At 40.0% G+C, this 20,376-nt stretch overlaps 1 protein-coding gene across 24 annotated transcripts in view; it reads left to right on the top strand.

Annotated features, from left to right (window-relative positions):
* Nucleotides 1–20,376, top strand: part of LOC108255567 (BOLA class I histocompatibility antigen, alpha chain BL3-6) — a 135,254-nt gene that overhangs the window by 44,957 nt on the left and 69,921 nt on the right. For 13 of the 24 annotated variants that reach the window (XM_053674400.1, XM_053674405.1, XM_053674401.1 and 10 more), the window contains exons 5-7: nt 16,013–16,312; nt 16,406–16,621; nt 16,759–17,046. In XM_053674400.1, coding sequence (XP_053530375.1) covers nt 16,013–16,312; nt 16,406–16,621; nt 16,759–17,046 — 804 coding nt within the window. The other 11 variants (XM_053674422.1, XM_053674417.1, XM_053674420.1 and 8 more) reach the window with 11 other exon arrangements.

Genomic DNA, 20,376 nt, shown 5'->3' with positions numbered 1-20,376 from the left:
CCGCGCGCCTCCCAGTACACGGCACGTAGTATTGGGTTTTACTCACTTACCAAGCGGTTGTCCTTTGTTATCGTTTTGTTTGATGATCTCTGACCTCGTTTATGGTTTCTCGACTCTGATTATTGCTTCGCCCTGTTTATGCCTGTTTGCCGATCGCCTGACCTTTTGCATGTTTTTGGACTACATTTTGGATTACGATTTGAATTTGTTTGCCATTGTCCCGTTTAATAAAACTGTTAACTGCACATGCATCCGTCCTAATCTCCCTTAGTCTCCCTTATGACACCTTGGAGGCAGTGTGCCCACTGACACTGTTGCTGTTTGTACACTGTCCGTCTGACATCCGATATCATGACTTGTGGATGGAGTGGAGAATTGTTGTGAACCGTGGCCCTGCTGAGATGTACTCTAAAAGAAAAGGGCAAAATAAAGATTTAATTCCATTTGATGGAAATGAAACATTTAAACTATTGAAGCTTATGAAATCAACAGACAATTCACAAAACACAGACAGGTGCACACGGTTGATACGGATGGCTCTAAACAAAGACACATAGTGCATCTACCATAGCCATGTAGATAAACTTTTGACCCCAGGAGAACAAAGGTAAACAAATTAGTACTACATTTGTAATAAACATGAATCCATCTCCACACTTGATCACTTGTGAAGATCGTAAGAATGACAAACATTATGTGTTACTCTGCACGTTTATATATAAAACCATCTAGTACTGTAAAAAATGTAGGGATCATCTTTGATCCCTCCCTCACCTTTGAAGCTCACATAAACTCTGTTTCTAAAATTGGATTCTTTCACCTTTATCGCATTGCTCACCTCCGTCCCCTCATTAGCCTCGAAGACGCTGAAACACTGGTTCATGTATTTATTTCCTCACGTCTTAATTATTGCAATGCTCTCCTCATTGGTTTACCTGTTAATTCTATTGCTAGGTTGCAATATATTCAAACCTCTGCGACTAGACTTCTCACACATACCAAGATCTCAGCTCACATTATTCCAATCCTGTCTGAACTGCATTGGCTACCGGTTTCATTTCACATTAAATATAAAATAATCCTTCTTACATTTAAATCACTTCACAGTTCTTAGTGAACTGCTTCTCCCGTACAACCTGACCCACTCTCTCAGGTCTCTGGGCTCCTCTCTGTCCCTAGGTCTCGTCTCTCTACCATGGTTGGCAGGTCTTTCAGTGTTGTAGCACCAAAATCTGGAATTCACTCGCTCTGATTCCTCACAGCATCACATCCATCTCCGAGTTCAAATCCCTATTAAAAACATATCTGTTTTCTCAATGCTATCTGTCCTAATCTATTATAAAGCATTTTCTAAATGACTGCACTGTGTATTTCTTTTCTGTGTTTGGTTGCTCATTGTTTTTCACATTGTGTGTTTATCCATGATTGTTCATTGTTTATGTATCATTGTACTGTAAAGTGTCCTTGAGCTCTGGAAAGGCGCTATATAAATTAAACCTATTATTATTATTATTATTATTATTATTATTATTATTATTAAAAATTCCCACAGTTGAATATCAAAACTTTAGCTAGCACATTAGCAGAAACTTTAGCTAGCACATTAGCAACACAAAACACCGTATTTGAACAGTCAACAGCAGAACAAAGTAGAAAATAATTTTAAAAGATAAAATAATTGAATATACTTACAGGTTCTGTAAGAAAAAGGGGAAGAAAAAGGGAAAGGCTCTTCCCTTCAGTGCAGACTCTCATTGCATAGTTTGGCAGGCCGTTGCGTGATGCAATGATGCAATGAGAGTCTACACTGAAGGGAAGAGCCTTCCCCTTTTTCTTCGTGAAATGCTTGAGCCTATTAGCTAGCTACCATTCCAACACTTCTCCCATCCGTGCTGCAACCGGTTTTGTTTTTTGTTTTCTTCCATAGTCATGCCGGGGACTAATGGTTCAAATCGATAGGACAGAGGACCTGCACCGCTATCCATTGTGTCTCCATTTAGCCCTGGGGATTCAGGAGGAGAGAAGTCCTCTGCCTCATCTGCAAACCTTTTATCACTATCCATCTTTATTGTGAGTGTTCTGAAGGTTCACCCCCTCTTACACCCCTGCCTTTCCCTGCCACGCCCACTCCCCCTCCCTTCTTTGCACAGCCATCCACACCCATTTAAGCTGCATTTTTCAAATACATTGAGAGGTATAGACTTGAGCTGAAAGAGGGAGGTTTCATGAGCAAAATGAACACTTTACAGTTGGTTTTTTGACCAAGTCATTCCCTTCAAATGCTATTGAAGTTACAAACATGTATACCAATATGTAACTTTAGAGACGGCCCCTTAATTTGAGCATATTTGCGAATGCTGAAAGTCCAACGTCAAGCCAACTTTATGTCAGTCCGCTTGGTTCATCTTCTCTTGTGGCTTGTCAGCACAATCCCACCACTAGGGGGCCGGCCCAGAGTAACGTGATTACAATAGTATCGGCAATCCATTGCTCTTTCTTGTGAAGACTTGAATTATAAGACCCAAATTTTAAGACCGGAATCTTTGTAGACTGAATTTGTGAGGTTGAAAAATAATGTGTTGAAATATTACCTGACGAATAATGACGATGGTATTTTAACAACTGAATATTTTGGAACTGTATTTTAGGAAGGTGAATACGTGTGCTTTGAATTTTGAATGCTGGATTATTTTTTTCAATCAAAATATACAAACCCAATGTACAGAGGAAACTAATTCAAGCATTGATATTGCTGTGGGTTTTTTTGTTTGTTTGTTTGTTTTTCCAATTTGTGTCAAATTGCTTGGCAGAAAAAATCAAGTATTGTTATTGCGATATGTTATTATTCAAATATTTGAATAAATATATTTTATTATATTTTATTCATGTTGTAATTCAACATGCACTTGTGCCTTGAGGACATTTGGCACTATTATACTTCCATAACCATTACAGTGAAAAAAGAGACACAAAAAAACACATAGAATTAATCTTATGCTGCCTAAAATACACACGTACAACAACTCTATTTTAATTCATGTCACATTATAATGAAAAATTAAACACGTCTGTCCAAATACTCAGTTATAAATACAGTGAGGAACAAGATGGCGATTAACGAATCCACCAAACTTCACACATCTTCACGCAGCAGCCAGTGACGCGCATAAAACCCTGAATTCTGATTGGTCCGGATATTCCTCTACTAAAGTAAACTCTACAGCAAAACACAGAGTGAGGACTGTAGGAAAGAAGCGCTACACGGAGGAATCGACACACTGAACAGTGAGTAACGGAGGAATCGACACACTGAACAGTGAGTAACGGAGGAATCGAAACACTGAACAGTGAGAAACGGAGGAATCGACACACTGAACAGTGAGAAACGGAGGAATCGACACACTGAACAGTGAGAAACGGAGGAATCGACACACTGAACAGTGAGAAACGGAGGAATCGACACACTGAACAGTGAAAAACGGAGGAATCGACACACTGAACAGTGAGAAACGGAGGAATCGACACACTGAACAGTGAGAAACGACACATATCGAGCGGAGAAATTGATTTCAGAACTGCGCAGTGATGAAGATTCTGCTTTTCCTCGTGTTTGAGGTTCATCTTGCAGCAGCAGGTCAGTTTACTGGTTTTTATTCATAACTTTATTCTGTTAAATTTAAAATCGTCATTAGTAGTTTAGGCCAATTGAGTGGCTTTTCTTTCTTAAAAGTGGGAACAGTACATTCAGGCTATTACATATTAACATATTAACATTAACATATTACATATTAACACATAAACAGTGTAAAGTATTATTCAGTAGATTAATTATTAACATTCAGTGATATGCCTAACATAACGGATTTTAGGTTTCTGCGACCACTGCTGCTAATAATTTATTCAGATTAAATATTATTTGCTCGGGTGTTCTATACTTGTGATGTGTCCAGTTGTAGATACTAAGTGTTTATTTCAGCCGGTGAACCTCAATATCTCCATAACTATCAGTATTTATTATGAAACACTAATAAACAGGAGGACAACAAGTTACTTTCATTTCATGGGGCGGCTGTGGATCACGTGGTAGAGCGGGTTGTCCTCATGACTCATGTCCACATACCGAAGTGTCCTTATGTAACATATCTATGTTTGCCAAAGGATATTTCAGACCAAAAACGTTCAATTTAAAATGCAGTGACAATAAACTACTAACCATTACTATAACTAGTTTCTACGTTTTTTAATGATTGGATTGTATTACACTGTATTGAGTTTAGAAAAAAAATATTTTGAGGGAATACTGCTTCAACGATACAATATCATCTACACACCTTCAGCGTCTGTTTTTTTTTTTTTTTTTTTTTTTTTTTTTTTTTTTTTTTTTTTTAAAGCAAAAGTCCTAACAAATTCTAAACTACCAAATATCTAGGCTATTATTGATGGACTTTTCTTGGCCCAATGTCACTAAATGACTCTTTGGTGTAACATACAGTGACAAAAAGGGGTCAGAACCCATGACAGAATTCAAAAGGAGCTCTCACATGGTCTTGTACCATCCAGCATTAAATGACTGTGATATGGAACCAAGTGCACATTTAGGGTAGCTAATATTGGTTTGGATGGTGCATTTGAATTTAGTCCAGTATTTCGATACCCTGACAGCGTGATTTCGGGGGACAGAGGTGGAGGTAGATGTTATTTCTGAAGCAGAGTCAGTCACATCACGAACATTGCTGCTGGAGCCACTAACAGACTTCGTTACAGGCACCATAAATCTATGTACTGCACACAAATGTTTCTGCATGTTATCACGTGTGACTGTCAGCTGGCTGACTACAGCCGCCCTGTGAGTGTAGAATGCGCCATTGCTTCCAGCCAATAAAAACATAAAAATACTGCAATTTTTTGTGATTGTTTGGGACAGTATACAGCCCTTCCTGAAACTTCTCAACACCCAGCTGCCTCAGATTGCTTTTAACCAATATACAAATAGTAAAAAACTAAATATTAATGTTGTCTTTGCCTAAGTTGTTATTGGGTGGGCAAGACAGACATTTGGGCCTGTCCTGCCCACCCAATAACTAACCCCTTTGTTCAGTGTTCTACTACAAAGACAGCAGATCATATGTAAAGTACATATGTGTAAAGCTGTAATAAGGTGAAAGCAAGAGAAAACTCCTAAAAATATTTAAAATCTGCAGAAATACGCACACTGGATCACTAGAACATTTTCATAGATACAGACAGTTCTGATTATTAAACTTCATCTCTGTCTGAATAAGTAAAAGTGCAGGAATGTTATTATACATTTAGGGAACATGATGAAAACAAATATATTCATAATAATTTGATAGTCTGTTTCAATGATGAAATAAGATAAGAAATAAATATCAGCAATGCAGATAAGAAAATTCAAACTTTCAAAGCTGTCACTTCTTCCTAGTACCTGGTGATCCAGTGTGTTATTCTGCTAGAGGCAGAGACAGAGAACCCCCCCAAAAAACATTATGTAGAATCGTATCTGATCTGAATGAGCTGTTTATATACTGTCAGGTCCATAAATGTTTAAGCATTGACATTATTTTATTTTATCTGTCTACTGTAGTTGTTCTATTTGAGCTTTCTTTGAGAAAATGAGCCTCATATCAGTGATTACGTTGTGAGGTTAATCTGTGTGGTGGAGATGTGATGCAGCACAATCCATGTTCTGAAATGTTCTTCCACAATTATCTTTAAATAGCGTTGTTCTACCACTGACAGTGAAATCTGTAAAACATTCCTCCTGTAGCTCTGCAGTGGCTAATGTTTCATGAGGTTTATTAGGGATAACAGTTTTAACAGTTTTAACAGTTTCTGTACACAAATAATTAAGAGAAAAATGTCTGGATGTGCAACTCAAGGGGCCAAGAACAATTATTATACAACTAGCGTAATATTAACAACAATATCATTTATCATTATTTGGTTAAAATTGGTAGAAAATTTTAAATAATCTAATCATATTGGGTTTGTGTGTGTGTGTGTGTGTGTGTGTGTGTGTGTGTGTGTGTGTGTGTGTGTGTGTGTGTGAGAGAGACATAAACTCCTCCCTTCCATCTCCTGTTTCCACTTTCTGTAACGACCTGCACTCTGTAGTTTTTTGCTCAGTGACATATTAAACATATTCACCTATACATTCAGTTAATACTGCGCAAAGTGCACAGCAACATGAGGGCTTTAAATAACAAACATAATCACGCTTGAATACAGACAGCTGGGACCAGTCATGACACACCCTCGAACATCAACCAATACCTGAACAGCAAGAGAACAAAACCAAAACAAAGGCACGTGTCCATAGGAAACAGTCCTCATTACGTAATCTCGTGCACGCGCGCTCTGCAGCTGTCCGTGCACATCGACACCGCAGCGCCATCTGTCAGTGAGATCGTGACAAATGATGTCTGGCCTTAAGGAATTTGTATGTAAATAATGTTTATTAATTTTATTACCATTGTTTTATGCAGTTATAAATCATTGATATTCTGTATTAATGAGTCATAATTTTGGACTTGACTCATTATGGGTGATTTTATGATGTGATGAGTTACTAAAACAATGTAAATGTCCATTTTTACTCGTTTTCAGTCACACACACTCTGCAGGTCTTCTACACTGGAGTCACACCAGGAATAAATTTCCCAGAATTCACTGCTCTCAGTCAGCTGGATGGAGTGCAGTATGAGTACTATGACAGCAAGATCAGAAAGAAGATCCCAAAGACGGAGTGGATAAAGAAGATCGACGCTGATGATCCAGATTACTGGAACACATACACACAGGTGCTGCAGGAAAATGAGGAGATCTTCAAATTCAATGTGGATACACTGATGCAGCGCTTTAATCACACTACAGGTAAACACAGTCAGCTTTAATCACATACACACACACACATACACACACACACTCTCTCTCTCACTCACACACACACACACACTCACATACACACACACTCTCTCACACATACTCACTCACACACACACATACACACTCTCTCTCTCTCTCTCTCTCTCTCACACACACACACACACACTCTCTCTCTCCCACACACACACAAGCACACACACACTCACACACATACTCTCTCTCTCTCTCTCACACACACACATACACACACATACACTCTCTCTCTCACTCACACACACACACACACACACACACTCACATACACACATACACACACACTCTCTCACACATACTCACTCACACACACACATACACACACTCTCTCTCTCTCACACACACACACTCACACACACACACACACACACACTCTCTCTCTCTCCCACACACACACAAGCACTCACACACACATACACACAAACACACATACAGTATCTGACAAAAGTGAGTACACCCCTCACATTTGTGTAAATATTTGATTATATCTTTTTATGTGACACACTGAAGAAATGACACTTTGCTACAATGTAAAGTAGCGAGTGTACAGCTTGTATAACAGAGTAAATTTGCCGTCCCCTCAAAATAACTCAACACACAGACATTAATGTCTAAACCGCTGGCAACAAAAGTGAGTACACCCCTAAGTGAAATTGTCCAACCTGGGCCCAATTAGCCATTTTCCCTCCCCGGTGTCATGTGACTTGTTAGTGTTACAAGGTCTCAGGTGTGAATGGGGAGCAGGTGTGTTAAATTTGGTGTCGTCGCTCTCACACTCCCTCATACTGGTCACTGGAAGTTCAACGTGGCACCTCATGGCAAAGAACTCTCTGAGGATCTGAAAAAAAGAATTGTTGCTCTACATAAAGATGGCCTAGGCTATAAGAAGATTGCCAAGACCCTGACACTGGGCTGCAACACGGTGGCCAAGACCATACAGCGGTTTAACAGGACAGGTTCCACTCAGAACAGGCCTCACCATGGTCGACCAAAGAAGTTGAGTGCACGTACTCAGCGTCATATCCAGAGGTTGTCTATGGGAAATAGACGTACGAGTGCTGCCGCATTGCTGCAGAGGTTGAAGGGGTGGGGGGTCAGCCTGTCAGTGCACAGACCATACGCCGCACACTGCATCAAATTGGTCTGCATGGCTGTCGTCCCAGAAGGAAGCCTCTTGATGCACGAGAAAGTCCGCAAACAGTTTGCTGAAGACAAGCAGACTAAGGACATGGATTACTGGAACCATGTCCTGTGGTCTGATGAGACCAAGATGAATTTATTTGGTTCAGATGGTGTCAAGCGTGTGTGGCGGCAACCAGGTGAGGAGTACAAAGACAAGTGTGTCTTGCCTACAGTCAAGCATGGTGGTGGGAGTGTCATGGTCTGGGGCTGCATGAGTGCTGCCGGCACTGGGGAGCTGCAGTTCATTGAGGGAGCCATGAATGCCAACATGTACTGTGACATACTGAAGCAAAGCATGATCCCCTCCCTTCAGAGACTGTTCCGAAGGGCAGTATTCCAGCATAATAACGACCCCAAACACACCTCCAAGATGACCACTGCCTTGCTAAAGAAGCTGAGGGTGAAGGTGATGGACTAAACCCTATTGAGCATCTGTGGGGCATCCTCAAACGGAAGGTGGAGGAGCACAAGGTCTCTAACATCCACCAGCTCCGTGATGTCATCATGGAGGAGTGGAAGAGGACTCCAGTGGCAACCTGTGAAGCTCTGGTGAACTCCATGTCCAAGAGGGTTAAGGCAGTGCTGGAAAATAATGTTGGCCACACAAAATATTGACACTTTGGGCCCAATTTGGACATTTTCACTTAGGGGTGTACCCACTTTTGTTGCCAGCGGTTTAGACATTAATGGCTGTGTGATGAGTTATTTTGAGGGGACGGCAAATTTACACTGTTACACAAGCTGTACACTCACTACTTTGCATTGTAGCAAAGTGTCATTTCTTCAGTGTCGTCACATGAAAAGATATCATCAAATATTTACAAACATGTGAGGGGTGTACTCACTTTTGTCAGATACTGTATATACATACACGCACATACATCCAGCACTCTGCATACATGCACATAAACACACAGACTAAACTCTACACACAGTGGAGTGTGTGTGTGTGTGTTGCTGCTACAGGGACACATTGAGAGAGGGTGTGTGTGTGACACACAGACACAGAGAGAGAGAGAGAGAGAACGAGAGAGACTGTGGACACATCAAGGAAAAACAGTAAAAGCAGTAGCCACGTTGGCTAGCATTGTAGCTAATGCTAAAAGTGGAAGCGTGATGTAGTAGGTTGGGTCATGTTTATTAAACTCTGTATCCTGAGTTGCCAGTGAAGAGCAAAGCTATTTGAATCATTTAGCATGTAGCAAGTTTCACTCTTTTTTTTGACCAGTAGCACAGATAAAATCTACAATTATTTCTTGTGTACACAGTAAATATTTTAGTACTGTAACATTTCAAGGTTGATTTGGAAGCAATCGCAGATTTTCAAACCAGTTTAATAAACAATCACAACAACAAAACAAAGACACTAAGACAACTTGACATAATTCTCTGGCAAAAACTAAACAAACTAACCAAGATCAAAACACAGTACATGGAACACGGTAGTCAAAGACAACCGTAAGACAGAAGCAGTGCAAACAATGGCTATATATATATATATATATATATATATATATATATATATATATATATATATATATATATATATATATATATATATAGGTGTACTTGTTACCAGAAATGTGATTCAGGTGCAGGTGGTCATGTGACATGTAGTACAGTGCAGTGACTGATGGGAACTGAAGTCCAGAGTTACCTCCTTGATATATAACAGAACCCCCCCCCAAGATTTCTGTGAGGCCATAGAGAGGAGCGAGGTTCTCCACGAGGCCAGGGAGAGGAGCGAGGTTCTGCACGAGGCCAGGGAGAGGAGCGAGGTTCTCCACGAGGCCAAAGGGTGGAACGATGCTCTCCGTGGAGCATGAGGGGGGAACGATGTCCTCTGTGGAGCAGGAAGGGGGAGTGATATATGGCGCATAGCAAAGAAGAGGAACGATGTCTTCAGCGGAACATGGAGGCAGAGCGACGTCTTCAGCCGAGCAGGAAGGCGGAGCGACGTCCTCAGCCAAGCAGGAGGGTGGGAGATGGTACTAGCCCCGACCACAGACTCCCACTTGTACCCGGACTCCTCCTCCTCCTGTTGGCATGGCATGGCGTGGTGTAGTCCTCCATGAACATAGGTGGTAGATTGAAGGCCAGGTACTTCCTGGCGACCTGCTGCTTACGTGGCTCAGCTTGGTACTCCTCCTCCTGTTGGCGTAGCATAGCGTAGTACTCCGATAACATAGGTGGCACAGTGACGCCCCAGTACTTCATCGTGATCTGCTGTTTCCGTTGAAGGTCTTACGTTCTGTCATGTTTTCAGGTTGATTTGGAAGCAATCGCAGATTTTCAAGCCAGTTTAATAAACAATCAAACAATCAAACAACAAAACAAAGACACTAAGACAACTTGGCATTATACTATGGCAAAAACTAAACATAAACAAACAAGATCGGAACACAGTACATGGAACACAGTACATGGAACACAGTACATGGAACACAGTACATGGAACACAGTACATGGAACACAGTACATGGAACACAGTACATGGAACACAGTACATGGAACACAGTAGTCAAAGACAAACATAAGACAGAGAAGCAGTGCAAACAGTGGCTATATATAGGTGTGCTCGTTACCAGAAACGTGATTCAGGTGCAGGTGGTCATGTGACATGTTGTAGTACAGTGCAGTGGCTGATGGGAACTGAAGTCCAGCGTTACCTCCTTGACATATGACAAGTACATCTTGTGTGAAGTCATAAAGTCTCCATCCTGCTTTCAGAGTCGATCCCAAAAAGAGTTGATTCACTAATTCTAACACTGAAAGCTAAAAGTCAACACTGAAGCTTGACTGAGTCGATTGTACACACTGAAAATGATTCGCTTTGTGTACACGTGGAAAATAAAATGAATTTAGCATCAGAGTGTTTCATATAGCAGGACAGACAGCAGGTTATTTATCTTGCCTTTATTTTTCATTCGTCTGGTAAAAACAAATCAGAGCTCGTAGATAAGATTCATACTGTAGCTACCAAAAAAAAGCATGCAGAAGTATGCAAAAGTATGCTCTATTAGTCATCATAATCACTTGACAATGTTGTGAGAGATTATGTGATTAACGTCAGTAAAGTTGCACTGCATTTAGATATTTAATTATGTCTAGTTGAGAGCTAGTTGTGTTGCGGTAGAGTTAGTAGATTAAAACCTTATGGCAAAAGAGATATTTTTATATAAATAATTTTTGTAATTATTATATTTTTTAAAAATAATCCAGCTAATCGATTAACTGAAAAAATAATTGATAGAATAATCAATTATCAAAATAATAATTGCAGCACTAATCTATTGTGTAAAACAAATTGTCCAAATTTGTTAGCATGCAGGCTAACTTTTCTAACTATTGTATTGAGTACTAACCCAGTTTCCATAAAAGTTCAGATTTTTCTAAAATGTAATAAAATCAAAAATATGTGCTTTGTTTAGGGCTTCAACTAACAATTATTTTCATAATCGATTCGTTGGCCAATTATTTTTTCAATTAATTGAATGGGGTGGGGCAAACTTTCAGTACCATGTTTTTGTTTATTTAAAATAAAATCCACAAACTGAGTGTTATAAATATGAACATCTAAGCAGAAGCACGAGTTTCCCCTGCCCCTTACACACAGTGGAGCATTTTGGATATGAACATGTTTGTGCTCATACAGCACTGCTGTGCTTCAGTGCTACGCGAGCTCCGCTTAGTAAAGTTGCAGGTTACAGTTTTCTCCTCAGTGTTTAATATAAAAGACTCCCTACCTTAGAGGACTTGGCGGAAACTTTAATTAACTGACAAAATTACAAATGAGAAAATACAAGCAAATTACAAAGAAAAGATATTCAATATTTTCACTAACCAACTTAATTGTATTTTGTAAATATAAACACATTTAGAATTTGATGCCTTCAACACGCTCAAAAAAAACTTGGGACACGTGCTGTCGTTTGTAGAACACTTCCTGTCCACGTGCTGTCGCTTGTAGAACACTTCCTGTTGATGCGCTGTTGTTTGTTGACGCAGTTTTTCGCAGATTGGTGGACCTCTGCCCATCTTTACTTCTGAAAGCCTCTCTAAGATCCTCTTTTTATACCCAGTCATGTTACTGACCTGTTCTCAATTACCCTCCAGCAGTTTCTTTTTAGTAACACTTACTTTTCCAGCCTTTTGTTGCCCCGTCCCAACTTTTTTGAGATGTGTTCCGGCCATCAAATTCAAAATTACCATATTTTCCCCTTAAAATGGTACATTTCCTGAGTTTAAACATTTGATATGGATTCTAAGTTCTATTGTGAATAACGTATTGGTTTATGAGATTTGTAAATCATTGCATTATGGTTTTTATTTACATTTTACACAGTGTCCCAACTATTATGGAATCGGGGTTGAATTAGCATTATATTACATTAGTCTCAGTCTGATATTAAGTAGCCATTCTGTGTAAACTCTAGACACTGCTGTGTGTGAAAATTAAAGGAGATCAACAGTTTCTGAAATACTCAAATCAGCCCATTTGGTACCATCCACCATACCACAGTTAAAGTCACAGAGATCACACTTTTTCCCCAATTCTGATGTTTGATGTGAACATTAACTGAACCTCTTGACGTGTATTTGCATGATTTTATATATTGTGCTGTTACCACATGATTGGCAGATTAGATAACTGCATGAATGTACAGGTGTTGTCACGATACTGCAGTATTGCAGCATGCTCAGAAACCCAAAGCACGAGCCCGATGCGCGAGCTCTTACTGAGTGGACGCTTTTGGGTCTTCAGTCACATTGACTTTGTTTACTTTGGACATGTGCTTTTGTTATGGTTTATGTCCTGTCTCCACCCCTGTATTGTCATTGGTTTTTTCCTGTATGTGTGTAATCATTGTTTTCAGCTGTCTTGTGTTTCACCCCTGATTACGTTTGTCATTTAAGCCCCTCGTGTCTCTTTGCAAGGTGCGGAGTATTGAGTATTATCTTCTTACCAAGGGGTTGTTTCTTGTTTCTCATTTTGAGTCATGTTTATTGACCTTGTTTCTCGTTTCTCATTTCTGATTCTAGCCTTGTCCGGTTTATGCCTGTTTGTAGATCACCTGACCCATCGCCTGTTTTTTCCACCTTGCTATTGTCTCATGATTTGGATTTGTCTGCCTGCCTCTCTCAGATAAAAGTCTTTAACTGCACATGCATCCGTCCTAACCTTCATAACGTTTAATACGTGACAGAATACTACGCCTCAACCATGGATGCATCAGGAAGACTGAGGAAACACTCTAAGGAAACCAAGCAAACCATCCCAGCTTTGGATTCGATCCAGTTTTGTAGAATACGTGACAGGTGTTCCTAATAAATTGTTCAGTGAGTATATTCATCATGTTTCACAAATATATTCATCATATTTACTGAATATACCGTATTAAGTAATTAATATATTCAGCTACTATTAGATGTTAATTTGAATCTCTGCACATTTTTCTTGCATGTTTATCATTATATAGTCGGAAATATATTTCTGAATTATTTCTGTATTTTTCCCCTTATTTTCTCCCGAATTTAGTCATGGCCAATTCCCACCCATCAGGTATCTCTCCTATCACATGACCGCTACCAACCAGGGAAGGTGAAGGCTATCACGTGCTTCCTCTGAGGCATCTTTTCAAACCACATGCCCTTCCAAACAACTTGTGGTGATGTAGGTGACTTCGGATTGTAGTTTTGGAGACTTTCTGACCCCAAGACACAACTAACTTCTGCAATTCTCCAGCTGTGATCCTTAGACATTCTTTATCCACTCAATCCGTCCTCTTTGTGTTGAGACGATACAGACACACGTCCAATTCCTGGTCGATTCATAACATTTCCAGTTGACTGGAACTTCTTAATTATTGCCCTGATGGTGGAAATGGGCGTTTTCAATGCTTGTGCTATTTTCTTATAGACACGCCCCATTGTGTGAAGCTCAACAACCTTTTGCTGCACATCACAGCTATATTCCTCACTCTTATCCATTGTTATGAATGACTAAGGGAATTCTTGAACAATTTCCTGTTCCTAGTCACCCAGGTGTACTAAAAAGTATAAAATATCAGTGGGAATATACATCAACTATATTTTTCTCATATGAATTTATAGGGGTGCCAATAAATGTTGCACACCTATATTTAACAATTGTTTTTATAAACCTATGTTTCGTTTGCAATTGTTTGATATCCATGAGAGCAGAGAATTGTTGTGAATGTTTTGAACAAAAGATCAAAAAGTTAAACAATAAAGAATTTTTCACAGCCTTCTTTGCTGATATTTACAAACGGTGCCAATATTAGTGACGGGCACTGTACAAATATACATGTATTTGTTATGTATTTGAGATATTATATATATATATATATATATATATATATATATATATATATATATATATATATATATATATATTTTTTTTTTTGCACCAGTGATCTAAACACAAATTAATTAGAGAAATATCTGGAAACCTCAGAGCATACAGGTGACTTTAATACACGGGCCTCACAGAAAATCACATTAATCTCCTGTGTAAGGCCCCGCGGTCACACTAGGATTTACGCATGTGTATTTCGTCAGATGCCGCTGTGAACATTGGCCGGAACAGAATGATCTCCATCAAAACTTTCTCTGCTTCACACACATTGTGTTTATAATCTTTAAAAAAGCGGTGTTGTAACGTACAGGATAGCTCGATACCGCTAGAATTAGCACTTAATTTTTTCCACTTCACACCTGCTTCTGTACAACAGAAAGGAAGTGTCACTTTAAAAACTTATTAATGCTTATTAAAATAAAATAAATATATCTTGTCTTTAATATGACAAAATCACAAAAGTGAAAGAGATCAGTGTAAATAAATATAAACGTGAGGAACTAAATGAAGAGAAGAGTAAAGTGTAGTGTGGTGTTTTAGTGGAGGGTGTAGTAGGAGACGGAGCTCAGCTGAACCTCATCACTGCTCACCTGTGTGTGTGTGTGTGTGTGTGTATGTGTGTGTGGTGTGTGTGTGTGTGTGTGTGTGGTGTGTGTGTGTGTGTGCAGGAGTTCACACAGTGCAGGTGATGTACGGCTGTGAGCGTGACTATGATGGCACCATTAAAGGATATAGTCAGTACGGTTATGATGGAGAAGATTATCTCAGTTTTGATCTGAAAACTCTCACCTGGATCGCTCCGACATCTCAAGCTCTGATCACCAAGAACAAGTGGGATAATTATCCTGGTTATAATATACAGTGGAAGAACTACCTGGAGAAAGAGTGTATTGAGTGGATAAACAGACACCTGTCTTATGGCAAAGAGACTCTGGAGAGGAAAGGTAAAGTGTGTGATCTGCTCTGTTACTGTAACTGTAACACACACACACACACACACACCCACACACACACACACACACACACACACACACACACACACACACACACACTGCTGCTCATTTCCTCATTTATTCCTAATGAGCATGTGGAGGAGAAACGTAATGCACTGCACAGATATACACACACACACACACACACACACACACACACACACACTGTGGATATGGCCAGCAGTTCCGCGTTTGGGTAATAGTGATGCTCCATCACAGTAATATGTCCCGGGTTCCACCGTCTGTTCGACCCCTCCACCTTTTTTCTTACCCCTCAGTCCACCTGCACCTCTGTCACTGTTATTGTTCATCAAATACTACCGTTTCCATAACAACCGCAGTACTAATAAGTGTACTCCACTCTCTAATGTTCATGCCTCCATCTTAATAACCTTGTGTAGCACTTTATCTCCTCTACATCTTACACACACACACACACACACACACACACACACACACACACACACACTTCTGTCCTGTGCCTTTGACATTTGACATATGTCTCTGTGTGTCTCTGCAGTTCGTCCTACAGCGTCAGTGTTCCAGAAACACTCGTCTTCTCCAGAGCTGGTGTGTCATGCTACAGGTTTCTTCCCCAAAACAGTGATGATCACCTGGAGGAAGGACGGAGAAGACGTGCATGAGGGCGTGGATCTCGGAGAGACGTTACCCAACCAGGATGGAAGCTTCCAGAAGAGAAGCGTTCTGACAGTCTCAGCTGAGGATCTGCAGAAACACACCTACACATGCGTGATTCAGCACAGCAGCTTGGAGAAGGAGATAGTGCTGCCTGTGAGCGAGCGCCGAATCCTGAATCCTGGTCAGAGAAACACTTTCCTATAAAACTACAGATTTACACTGAAAGATGATTTATTTCTGCAGCAGATTATAAAGACACTGTGTGATTTATCAGGTGGAGGATCAGATGGAGGATCAGGTGAAGGATCAGGTGGAGGATCATATGGAGGATCAGATGGAGGATCAGATGGAGGATCAGGTGGAGGATCATATGGAGGATCATATGGAGGATCAGATGGAGGATCAGATGGAGGATCAGGTGGAGGATCATATGGAGGATCAGATGGAGGATCAGGTGGAGGATCAGGTGGAGGATCAGGTGGAGGATCAGGTGCTATGCAGATTAGTTTCATTATTCTTTTTGCTCTCGTTGCAGATGTTACTGGAATACTCATCTGAGAGATGAGAATAAATCTCACAGACTGTTTTAATATTTATGTCTCTGTGTCTCTGCATTTCATCCTACAGCGTCACTATTCCAGGAACAAGCCGCCTCTCCAGAGGTGGTGTGTCATGCTACAAGTTTCTTCCCCAAAACAGTGATGATCACCTGGCAGAAGGACGGAGAGGACGTGCATGAGGACGTGGATCTCAGAGAGACGTTACCCAACCAGGATGGAAGCTTCCAGAAGAGAAGCATTCTGACAGTCTCAGCTGAGGATCTGCAGAAACACACCTACACCTGCGTGATTCAGCACAGCAGCTTGGAGAAGGAGATGGTGCTGCCTGTGAGCGAGCGCCGAATCCTGAATCCTGGTCAGAGAAACACTTTCCTATAAAACTACAGATTTACACTGAAAGATGATTTATTTCTGCAGCAGATAATAAAGACTCTGTGTGATTTTACAGAACTAGGATCAGGTGGAGGATCAGATGGAGGATCAGGTGGAGCTCCGATCAGTATCATCGTTGCTGTAGTTGTGGCTCTCGTTGCTCTCGTTGTCATTGTTGGAATTGTGGTCTGGAAGAAGAACAACTTAGGTGAGAGGAGGAAGAGGGTTGTATCTTATGATGTTTTTATATGAAGTTTCATTTAATATTTTTATCACCTGTCTAATCCTAGGCTTCTCGTCTGTTCCACCAACCTCCACGAGCTGTAAGTAAGCCTTTACTTCTTAAGTAACATAAGTACGTGGATTTAGTAATATTGTTTAGTCAAGTTTTAACTTTGAATGATTTACATGGTTTTTTTTCAGCCTCTGAAGGAGATTCTTCCTCCAAGTACTCTTAAAGTGACTCTGTGTGACAAGACATGATGTTGTTTATGGTGTAATATGGAATAAAGATCTGTGTGTGTTCCCGCTGCACTGAGAGAGTAAGACGTGATGTTGTTTATGGTGTAATATGGAATAAAGATCTGTGTGTGTTCCCGCTGCACTGAGAGAGTAAGACGTGATGATGTTTACGGTGTGATATGGAATAAAGATCTGTGTGTGTTCCCGCTGCACTGAGAGAGTAAGACGTGATGATGTTTACGGTGTGATATGGAATAAAGATCTGTGTGTGTTCCCGCTGCACTGAGAGAGTAAGACGTGATGATGTTTACGGTGTGATATGGAATAAAGATCTGTGTGTGGAGTGAAAATCCAGCAGAAAAGCCTGCGCTAACATTAAATCTCATCTCAGAGCTGATCCTGTTTCTTTCTGTTTCTCTAGGGTAAAGGAAGAGAGGAAGATGAGGACCACACATGCGCGCACACACACACACACACACACACACACACACACACACACACATTATTTCAGTGGGTAATTCAACCTTATTTTCTCCCGAATTTAGTCATGGTCAATTCCCACCCATCAGGTATCTCCTCTATCACATGACTGCTACCAGCCAGGGAGGGTGAAGGCTATCACCTGCTTCCTCCGAGGCATCTTTTCAAACCACAGTACTTCTGAACTGCAGCACCTGCACTGTCAGGGGGGCGGCATAACCCTCTCTGAGGAAAGTGTACAGTAGAATAGAGGCATTTTTCTTGAAATCCTTCCAAACAGCTTGTGGTGATGTCGGTGACTTCAGATTGTAGTTTTGGAGACTTTCTGACCCCAAGACACAACTAACTTCTGCAGTTCTCCAGCTGAGATCCTTGGAGATGTTTTATCCACTCAAACCGTCCTCTTCACAGTGTGTTGAGACGATACAGACACACGTCCAATTCCAGGTCGATTCATAACATTTCCAGTTAACTGGAACTCCTTAATTACTGCCCTGATGGTGGAAATGGGCGTTTTCAATGCTTGTGCTATTTTCTTATAGACACGCCCCATTGTGTGAAGCTCAACAACCTTTTGCTGCACATCACAGCTATATTCCTCGCTCTTACCCATTGTTATGAATGACTAAGGGAATTCTTGAACAATTTCCTGTTCCTAGTTACCCAGGTGTACTAAAAAAAGTGTAAAACAGTAATGGGAATATACTTCAAATATATTTTTCTCATATGAATTCATAGCGGTGCCAATAATAGTTGCACACCTATATTTTACAGTTGCTTTTATAAACCTATATTTTGTTTGCAATTGTTTGATATCCATGAGAGCAGAGAATTGTTGTGAATGTTCAAAAAGTTAAACAATAAAGAATTTTTCACAGCCTTCTTTGCTCATATTTAGCAAGGGTGCCAATATTAGTGAAGGGTGCTGTACATATATATGAATATGCAAATATGCACATATTTTATATATATATATATATATATATATATATATATATATATATATATATATATATATATATATATATGTGTGTGTGTGTGTGTGTGTGTGTGTGTGTGTGTGTGTGTGTGTGTAAATGTATATTGTTTGTTTTTTACAACGGTGATCCAAACACAAATTAATTAGAGAAATATCTGGCAACCTCAGAGCATACAGGTGACTTTAATACTCTGATTTTGGGCCTCACAGAAGATCACATTAATCTCCAGTGTAAGGCCCCGCGGTCACACTAGGATTTAAACGTGTATTTTTGTCGGAAGCTTCAGAAGCCGGTCACGCGCGAGAGGTGCTCCCCATAGTGTTATGCTAAACGCAACGCCGAAGTTGAAAGGAAACAGAATGACCTCCATCAAAACTTTTTCTGCTTCACACACGTTGTTTTTATAATCTTTCAACGCGGTGTTGTAAAGTACAGGATAGCTCGATACCGCTAGAATTAGCACTTACATTTTTTAATTCCTTTATTCTTTTCTTTTTTAAACTAAAAAGGTCACGTGATACGATTACTCAGGTCAGAGTTCACCAGATTTGAACTGTCATCACAGCGTGGTGTGTAAATTCTACACATGAGCTTGTGTTTCCGGTCTGCTGTTTTCAGATGTGTGTGAATGGAAGTCAGTGGAGTGTTAAACCCTGGAGAGACTGCGGACTGAGACTGCTCTGAATACGGGGAATATTGATCTTTTAACTGAAGCGGCAGACTGAATACAGACATAAACTGTTTACAGTTTTATAAAACTTAACACAGCCACAATGTGACACACACCTGCTTCTGTACAACACACAGAAAGTGTCACTTTAAATACATATAAATGCTTATTAAAATAAAATAAATAAATCTTGTCTTTAATATGACAAAATCACAAACGTTAAAGAGATCAGTGTAAATAAATATAAACGTGAGTACTGAACTAAATGAAGAGTAAAGTGTAGTGTGGTGTTTTAGTGGAGAGTGTAGAGCCTCATCACTGTGTGTGTGTGTGTGTGTGTGTGTGTGTGTGTGTGTGTGTGTTTGTGTGTTTGTGTGTAGGTGCAGGTGTTCACACAGTGCAGAAGATGTGCGACTGTGAGCTTGTTGATGACAACACATATAGATAGTAGTTATATATATATATATATATATATATATATATATATATATATATATATATATATATATATATATACAGTATCTCCCAAAAGTGACTACACCCCTCACATTTGTGTAAATATTTGATGATATCTTTTCATGTGACAACACTGAAGAAATGACACTTTGCTACAATGTAAAGTAGTGAGTGTACAGCTTGTGTAACAGTGTAAATTTGCTGTCCCCTCAAAATAACTCAACACACAGCCATTTATGTCTAAACCGCTGGCAACAAAAGTGAG

The sequence above is a fragment of the Ictalurus punctatus genome, chromosome 22, assembly GCF_001660625.3.
Source record: "Ictalurus punctatus breed USDA103 chromosome 22, Coco_2.0, whole genome shotgun sequence".
NCBI lineage: Eukaryota > Metazoa > Chordata > Actinopteri > Siluriformes > Ictaluridae > Ictalurus > Ictalurus punctatus.
Note: the sequence above shows the minus strand (reverse complement) of the source record. Positions and strands in the feature narration are given on the sequence as shown.